Raw genomic sequence first — 9284 nt, 5'->3', positions numbered from 1 at the left:
GGGAAATGTCTTCAACTGGATCATTCAAAAAGATGTTGTTAAATATGAAGTGTATAAACGGAACAACACCGTAGACGTCAGGGAAAGGCGAGTGTGACGGATATTACAACGTGAATAGAACTCTTGCTTCAGTCGTTAAAAAACTATTTTGTCTCATGGTCAACATTGAAACGTGCAGTCAAGACGAACACGTACTCCATCCATCCATCATCCATCCGTTTGATCCTCCACACGAGGGGCGTGGCAGTCGCAGGGTGAAAGGAGGGTTCACCTGAACAAGCATTCACTCACACACTCCACACACATGCGTGTCCTATTAAGTGCTACATGTTATCTGGGAGGAAACCTTGTAACAAAAAGTCATAGAAGAACTGGACTTATTTGTTTGGGCTTGCAGTGAGAATCCTGGGCTAATGCTAATGCTAATGCTGCGTTCACATCAACAACAACACTGACGCTGTCGTTACAAAGAGGGAAACTCATCGTTTTACGACGGCTTTGATGTATATCTGAAAAAAGGATGACAATAATAAAATAGTAAATCATTCAAGGTCATTGACCTCATGTGCACCTTGAATGATTTGCTAACAGCACAGCACACATCTCATAAACCTGGGAATATAAGGTGTTAATGTTGCATAAGGAGCATTCCCATTCATTTTCAGAAGAAAAACATTACTGGACGATAAATAAAATGTCACATGCAGCCCACGAAAATCCAACAAATGATGGATGTTACTAAGGAAGCAGTCGTCATGTTGAAGTGTATTTAGTTACAGTGTATATGTATGTATATACACATACATATACATACAGTATATAAATGTTTTCCATTGCACAAAATAAATAAAAATAAAAATAATAAAAGATGGAGTTAAGGAGGTAGCAGCCTTATTCAGCCTGCTGCTTTGGTCAATTGTGTATTTTATAGCCACTTATCCACCAATACAGGTATCAGAGATGCACCGCTCTGCTGCTCAGCCCTGATGTTGACTAAACAGCTGGATCTATTCACTTCAGTTCCACGCATGTGATTATGTCATAGCACGCACAGAGAAACAACACTCAAACAAGTTTGATGGCTACTCGCAATACTCGGAATGTAAATGTCACAAGAAGTGGTGATAACACTGCACAATACAACACTACGGACTGACGACTGACTTCATCAAGCGCCTCCAACAGCTTCATGCTACAGGGGACCAAACAGACCGAGACAAAGTGACGAAGCAGCTGACTCTGCAAAGAAAAGAGACTGTTTAGCATCATGAATGAGAAAAGAACCTGCCACTGATGCTTCACTGAACACTCGCAGTAACAACAGGTTAACATCCAAGTTTGATTTCTGTTTATTGTGTGTCTGACTTAGTTAAGCTAAGTTATTGGATTTCCATTTCCTACTTATTAATTATCAGCTTCAGCTGCTAAATGTCACATTATAGTATTGATTTGCACATGTTTCCAAATAAGTTTGATTTCTGTTCATTTGTGAATGCTGTTTAAACAAAGGAATATTAGGGCCAGCCAAAAAAACTAAAAAAAATCCGGCACAAGGGGAAAAAGCAGGCAAAAAAAAAAAAAATCTGGCACAAGAAAAAAAAAAGAAAAAAAAGTCAGGAATAAAAATAAATTAATTTAGAACTATAGTCGATGGCCATGGCTGCCTCTATAGATGCGCCAATTAAGTGGTACTTCAGAATCAGCTATAATAATAAAGAAATTATAAGGCTGGCTCTAATACTCCTTCATATGTTTAACATTTATTTATTTATTTATTTATTTATTTATTTAACAAATAATAATTCTGTTCATTTATATGTAAGTGTTCATTTGTTACATTGCCTGTTGCCTTCAGTCTGTCTCTTCCACATGGTAACATGAACAGTTCATTCATTCATCGATGGTGTCAGTATCGGGACTGAAAAAGTCGGATCGGTGCATCCCTATCAATATCATGCAATAATATTGTGTGTCACTATTTCACTTGAACAACAAGGAGATTATTACAGTACTACTGATTTGGACTCCATTTGGGTGAATGAGTGAATTTCATTTGATTTGATTGGTGCATAGGTTTCATACGGACTTAAAATTGTGGCTGAAAATGCTGGTAAAAATGTAAATGTTACAGTTATAACTTGAATTTTGTGGAAGAAAGTGCAGCCTCAACCAGTGAGAAGTCAGCAGGCTTCTTCATGCTGTAGAAATCCAGATGAAGGTTGTGGGTGATGAGTTAACGCAGCATCTCTCCATGGAGCGCCTGGATTCAGGTTTGTCCATGATGCAGCAGGGCCGTAGACAAACTGCCTTTGTTTCTTAATATTACAGGAAGTGGACGTGCTGACACACAAAGAGCAAAATCCTTTGTTTGTGTGTTAGGAACCACGGCTGGCTGCACTCCTGTGTTCGGTGGATCCCTCCAAACACTGGCTTCAGGTGTGTGTGTGTGTGTGCCTGCCAGGTTCATACAGTGACAGAATGGTGGTGGTGGTGGTGGTGAGAGCAGTCAGTTCTCAGCCAGTGACAGTGTAAGAGCTGCCTGCAGTGCTGCCTCTTCATCAATGCTGTAGTCCTGATAAAACACACACAAACAAAAGCTGGTGGTCACTGCAAACTTCCACAAACTCACCTACAGTATAGACATCTAGTGGTTAAGACGGCTGTTTAATCCTCAGTTGCATTACGTGTGTACTATATTCTCATTATTTTTATTTATTTGTTATCTGACATTTGTGCATGTGGCCAGCTAATAGTGCTAATGACGTGGTCGTGCTGATGTGCTTGTGTTTCACAGGAGTAAAGGATTTTAAACTCATGCACGCCTGAGAGCACTCCTCTGTGCTCAAGCAGGTTAGTTAACTGGTTAAATGCCATATGTCCCCACTGACAGCCATGTTTTCAGAGTGACATCCAACGCGTTGAGGACTTACAACAAAGGTGTCATAAGAGAACTTGTGTCTGTGGAGGAGATGCTGGAGAAAGTTGGAGCTCTTGTAGCTGGGGTCTCCCCACGGCATGGCTGAACACACTGGACACACCTGGACAAACCGACACACAGCTTAGTTTATGTTTATGTTTAAGTTACTGCAACAACTCATCAAACCGCTCAACTCAAGCTGCTCAGTTGAGATTTATTTTGTCTTCATAGCTTGTTTTTAAACACTTGAATTATGGGACTCACAATGTTGTGGCTGATTGGCGTGCAGTGACAATACACAATCTACTGGGGAGTGGTTTCTTACCACTTTATTAGGGTCATTACGGTGGTTGTCCATACAGTGCTTCACCAGTTCCTGCTGGTCCAAGTTTCTGGCTCCACAGAATGGACACACAAATGTGGACCGGTTTGGAATATTGCTACACAACACACACACACACACACACACAGAAGAGAGGAGTTCCTTATTATGTTATACTTTACATAGGGTTTGCCTTTGGAAATTGCCATGAATTGTGTAATTTTGAATAAAATATGCCTATTTACTCCATTTAAATGGTAGATTCTGGAGCTGTTGTCACTCCTGCACGTTTTGTGTTTGTGACATGTTCATATACTGTAGACTTGATAGTGATATATTGAAACTATAGTCAGCATAGATCATTTTTACCATCTATTTTGCTGTGAACTCAGTTTAGATGCACATGAGATGCATGTTTCATGCAGGCAGTAAGTACGTTAACATCACCTAAGAAAAAAAAAAGAATTATTGGGACTTAAACCAGAATTATAAGAGACACATAGTGCGTTGAGATAATGTATGTTATGATTTGGTGCTATACAAATAAAACTGAATTGAAATAATGAATTTAAATTCAATGAAATCAACATTCTCAGATAATGCAGCTGAGAGTCAAATTACTTTCACGCATTGCATGTGTAGGTTCACCTGGGTCCAAACTGACCCAAACTGACCCAAACTGACCTAGGGTCTTTGCACACGCTCCACAGTGTGAGAACGGGTCAACTTCCAGCTGGAAGGTTAGGGTTCAATCCCACGCTCCACTAGTCTACATGCACACTGCCAAGAAACTTAACCCCCAAGTGGCTCCTTTTGCTCTGTGATGTAATGGTCAAGCAGAAAAGGTCAAAGAGGTATTTTTGTAGTGTACCTTGTAGTGTAGGTGCACTACATCCATGAGGGCAGTAATTACCCTAACTGCCCATGGAGATGAAAGGAGTGGACTCATAAGAGCTGAACAAACGCTGTTGTGTGTGAGCAGGGCTCATACCTTGGTATCGGTTGAGAGGTGGGCACCACAGGGACAAACTTGGGACAGTTGGCTAGCTGCTCCTGTACTTTAGAACAGGATGCAACGTGGGACCTCATCTTCACCAGAGCCACCTGAGAACACAAACACGCGGCAGTAGACGATGATTTAAAGTTGAAACTGGTGTGGAAGGGATTCATGTTTGCAGCATACGTTGCCATAGTGATCAGCCAGGCTTTGGTTCAACATACCACACTAAACCAACACAGCACTCATAGTACAGCCATATCTTGTGTGCTGCGATGTCAGAAGCTTTCTTAAGATATCGTCGTGCAACTAATCCCCTGAACTGCATTTCTATTATAATATAAACCAAATAAACCAGTGTATATGCGTATCTCGTGTTATTTGTTGATCCACGTGCAAATCTTCATAGTTTAGTGTAAAGTATTGAAATTATATTATATTATATAATAACATAACAAGTTACATATTATATAAAAAGTCTCTTTATAGTAATATGGTCAGAACAAATGTATCACAAAGATTAGAAAACAGATTAGAGACAGTCTAGCTTTAGATTAACCAAGGATTTGTCACCATATAAAGATATAATGAGACATTTCTGCATTCAAATATCTTACAATGATGAGACTTATGTTATTGGTTTACTTGATTTTCTGTGCATTTGTTGATTACTGTTGTTTTTAAGCCTCATTTCCACTAAACAGTACAGTGCAGTTCAGCTCGCCACATGACACAGAACAGAATTGACCTAATATGTGTCAACTACAGTCCACAGCTTGCCCCAGTCGTTCCACAAAGAAGAAGAACTGTAAACAAAGAGCTACAATGGAAGCATTCAATGTTGTTTGTTCACTGAACAGAACTGAACTGAACTGAACTGAGCTGAGCTGAGCTGAGCTGAGCTGAGCTGAGCTGAGCTGAACTGAAGCTGAACTGAAACTGAAACAGCTGAACTGAACTGAACTGAGAACTGAAAGAAAAAACTGAAGAAATGAACAGAACATAACTGAACTGAACTGAACTGAAATGAAATGAGCTGAGCTCTGACCTGAACTGAGCTGAACTGAGAGCTGAACTGAGCTGAGCTGAGCTGAGCTGAACTGAACTGAGCTGAGCTGAACTGACTGAGCTGAGCTGAGCTGAGCTGAGCTGACTGAACTGAACTGAGCTGAACTGAACTGAACTGAACAGAAATGAACAGAACAGAACTGAACTGAACTGAAATGAACTGAAACTGAACAGAAATGAACAGAACAAGAACTGAACTGAACTGAACTGAACTGAACTGAACTGAACTGAAATGAAATGAAATGAAATGAAATGAAATGAACTGAACTGAACTGAACTGAACTGAAGCTGAGCTGAACAGAAATGAACAGAACAGAACAGAACTGAACAGAACTGAACTGAACTGAACTGAACTGAACTAAGAACAACTGAACAGCAGAACTGAGAACTGAACTGAACTGAACTGAGCTGAGCTGAGCTGAGCTGAGCTGAGCTGAGCTGAACTGAACTGAACTGAACTGAACTGAGCTGAACAGAAATGAACAGAACTGAACAGAACTGAACTGAACTGAACTGAACTAAACTGAACTAAACTGAACAGAAATGAACAGAACAGAACAGAACAGAACAGAACAGAACAGAACTGAACTGAACAGAACAGAGCTGAGCTGAGCTGAGCTGAGCTGAGCTGAACTGAGCTGAACTGAACTGAACTGAACTGAGCTGAACTGAGCTGAACAGAAATGAACAGAACTGAACTGAACTGAACTGAACTGAACTGAACAGAAATGAACAGAACAGAACAGAACTGAACTGAACTGAAATGAACAAGCAGACTTTGCTGTCCATGCACTGTATATATAGTGTGTGCTATGGTGAAAAGACACCAAGTCACAGAATCATGTTTATGAACCAGAAAATGAAAAGAATCTCATGATTTGCATGCAGGTGTAATGGGGGTGGAACGGTTCACAAAATCCATATCACTCTAAAAATAACATGTATCAGATCTAAAGCCTAATAATAATTCAGTTTTTTTTATCGGCTATTCTTAAGGACATATCATGCAGTCTTGCAAAAAGTGAAATAATGAGGCAGCTTGATTATGGATTAAGAACATCATTGTAACAGTCCAGAGACATTTCTATATTTATTCTAGTTTCCATTGTGTCACTGCTTGTGTCAGCGCTTCACAAAGACGCTCACTTGTGTGGCTTTCATAAAGTGGGCGGGTCTGCAAAACGGAGCTTTTCATCTCCCACTCTGAATGAATGAATGAATGTAACGAGCTGCTTACGTGCAGTTACAGTAAATGTGAGACGCTCCTGACTGAGCTGCTTCACTGGACGGATTTTGTTGTGTGATGTGATGAATGTTTACTACCTTTTTGCTACAGCCCCTGCAGGGAGCTTTGTATGAGGCCAGCTGCTTCTCCACACTGCAGGAGCGCTCCACTTTTTTGGGGTCAAATGGCACACGACAGAGTGGGCAGAGGGGTGAGGTCACCTGAAGACAAGGCTGCAGACACTCCCCACAGAACCTGGAAGAGCAGAAAATGTAAGGTCAATGAGTGTTTGCAGTGTCTGAACATTAACCTTATTATTACCTTATTGTAGTTGTATCCAACAGTGGACAACTGAAAGCATCATGTATTAATGCTTCTTGTATTGATGGTGATGGACCTCTGCTTAATGTCATTTTGCTTAATACATTTTATTATTTGAGCCTCTTGTTGTTGTTTTTCAGCTTCTCCCTCTCTAGGGGGCGTCACAGCAGATCACCTGCTTCTCCAGTGATCCACACATCCACACATCCGCATGCCATTCCCGACACAACCTCCCCATTTGTCCGGGCTTTAGGACCGGCACTAAGGAGTGCATTGGATGTGACTGGGTCCATTCAGAGAGTCCAATTAACACAGTGAATGGAAAGCAACGCCGATCGATACCTTGCTCCAAAGGTACCCCAGCCCTTGGCCTGTCAGGATTTGAACCGGCAACCATCTGGTTTTAAGCCAAGTTCATCTGCCAGAAAAACGCGGCCATTCATTATAGTTAGGTCGTCAGCTGACCTCTTTTAGAACTTAGACCTGACCAACTCATGCAACCCCAGATCACAACAGGTTTATACGACCAATGGGTGCATTCATTCATTCATTCATTCATCCACACCGCTTCTTATTCTGAAGCTCCCATCACTTTTAGGACGGAGTCAATTTGGACTCATCCGACCACATTTCCTTTTTCCAGAATCCACTGTTTCTGCTCTGCAGCAAATGTGAAAAATGCCTTTTCTGATGACTCTCACTGAAACAGATTATCCAGAGGCTACAAGGTGTTCGGTCCTCCTCAGTGAACCACATGACCACATCTGGTCAGCGATGACTGTGCCGTGCATGCCCCCTGCACTGAGAACCAGACACAGCGTCCCTCTCTAATTATTACCCTATTACTAAATGAATCAATCAACTATTTTCAGTGTTGTTTTTTAATAAAACAAGTTCTCTGATTTTACAGCTTGTTAAATATGAATATTGTCTGGTTTCTTTGCTCCATATAACATAGAAATCATTCAAACTGAATCATTCTGGGAAAAACAAGACATTTGAGCAGATCATAATTTAAAGTTTCGGGAAATACTGATAAACATTTCCTGACATTACATGGACCAAACAGTGGAAATTATTCTCTGCATTGTGGTGGTCAGCCACACTGAGCAGTGCCCAGGGAGCAATGGGGGTTGGGTACCTTGCTCAGGGGTACCCCAGCCCTTTTGACCTGGTGGGGACTTGAACCGCCAACCCTGCAGTTACAAGCCAAGTTCCCTTTCCACTTGGCCATGGGCAAAAAAACTTGCAGAGGTTAATTTGACACTAAATTAAGTTTGGAGTTTATCGTATGTGATCTATTCACAACAACTTTTATCTTATTTCCTTAGTTCTTGGTTCAATCCATCTCTGTTCCATTGATTGTATAGATTGTAATGTTTACTTATTTAAATAAGTAAACATTATTCAATAATAACTTTAGTTTTGGGTGTTTTGTGTGGATGAGGAAACGATGCCATGTTTACAGAAAACAAAGAAAAACATGGATTCTATTGGTATCTGGTAACTGATATTGGTAATGCCGATATAGTGAGTGATATCGGCATTGGACACAAAAATTGATATCGAGATGGGTCCACACACACACACACACACACACAGCAACAAGCTTACGTGTGAGCACAGCTGGCGATGCTGACGGGTTTGTGGTAAACCTCCAGGCAGATGGGACATGAAAACTGGCTCTCGATGCCCTCTGCGGGGGCAGGCGGTGAGCAGGAGCCGCTGCAGGTCTGCTGCTGCTGCTGCTGCTGACGGAACTGTGTGCTCGCAGAGACAAAACTCCGAAACATCGCCATGATGGTGGCGGACAAAGGAGAGGAGAGGAGGAATTCTCTTTAACCTGCTGCCAGCTGCTGCCTCACGCGCACAGCTGCTTGAACATCGTGCTTTTCCGACCTACGCACCGTGAAAGGATGTTGACAACAACAAAGCGTCTGTGTCTGCAGGATCAGGCTGGAGCAGACATGCTGGACAAGTAAACATTGGCAGCAGGCTTCGTTGACCTACATACTACAGCGTCAATCTCTACAGCCCATTGCAACGCTGGAAGCTGCATCCACCTTGTTGTCAAATTAGCGCTCGAAGACAGACGCCACTGAACGTCCACTGAACAGCGCGACAGGCTGCAACGTGCGCAGTGCATCGTGGGAAATGTAGTACCTGGGGTGTATTTAAAGAGTCAAAGATTCCAAGTGTGTTTGTTGTCACATGCACAGTAAAGAAACACGTTTCCCTGTACAATGACATTCTTACTTTGCTGTCCACTCAAAAAATAACAGCAGAAAGTAAACAAAGAAATACTATTAAAAAATAGTATATAAATATACATATAAAGAAAAATAATACATATTAAAAATAAAAAAAAAATATATATACATAAAAATATGTCAAGTATGCTCAAGTGGCAAGCCAGCTTTGCCAAAATGTCCAT

General features: G+C 41.3%; 1 protein-coding gene across 1 annotated transcript; it reads right to left on the bottom strand.

Annotated features, from left to right (window-relative positions):
- Positions 1 to 1593: 1593 nt before the first annotated feature.
- On the bottom strand, positions 1594 to 8952 carry LOC122782265 (E3 ubiquitin-protein ligase RNF166). Its single transcript, XM_044046550.1, has 6 exons — positions 8465 to 8952; positions 6628 to 6784; positions 4231 to 4343; positions 3243 to 3357; positions 2931 to 3038; positions 1594 to 2572 (listed from the first exon to the last, which is right to left on the bottom strand). Exons 1-6 carry the CDS (start codon positions 8647 to 8649, stop codon positions 2507 to 2509), a joined length of 744 nt encoding a protein of 247 aa, XP_043902485.1. The 5' UTR covers positions 8650 to 8952; the 3' UTR covers positions 1594 to 2506.
- Between the last annotated feature and the right edge of the window lie 332 nt (positions 8953 to 9284).

Source organism: Solea senegalensis, linkage group LG15, assembly GCF_019176455.1.
Source record: "Solea senegalensis isolate Sse05_10M linkage group LG15, IFAPA_SoseM_1, whole genome shotgun sequence".
NCBI classification, from domain to species: Eukaryota; Metazoa; Chordata; class Actinopteri; order Pleuronectiformes; family Soleidae; genus Solea; species Solea senegalensis.
The sequence above is the reverse complement of the archived record's forward strand: the minus strand, read 5'-3'. Positions and strand labels throughout refer to the sequence as shown.

What these genes read in the sequence shown, in the direction of transcription:
- LOC122782265 (XM_044046550.1), bottom strand. Translation starts at nt 8,649, where the DNA reads ATGGCGATGTTTCGGAGTTTTGTCTCTGCGAGCACACAGTTCCGTCAG. An exon ending in ATCGCCAGCTGTGCTCACAC is followed by an intron (nt 6,785 to 8,464) that starts GTAAGCTTGTTG and finishes CTGCTCTTCCAG; the next exon opens with GTTCTGTGGGGAGTGTCTGC. An exon ending in GTAATGACCCTAATAAAGTG is followed by an intron (nt 3,039 to 3,242) that starts GTAAGAAACCAC and finishes CGGTTTGTCCAG; the next exon opens with GTGTGTCCAGTGTGTTCAGC.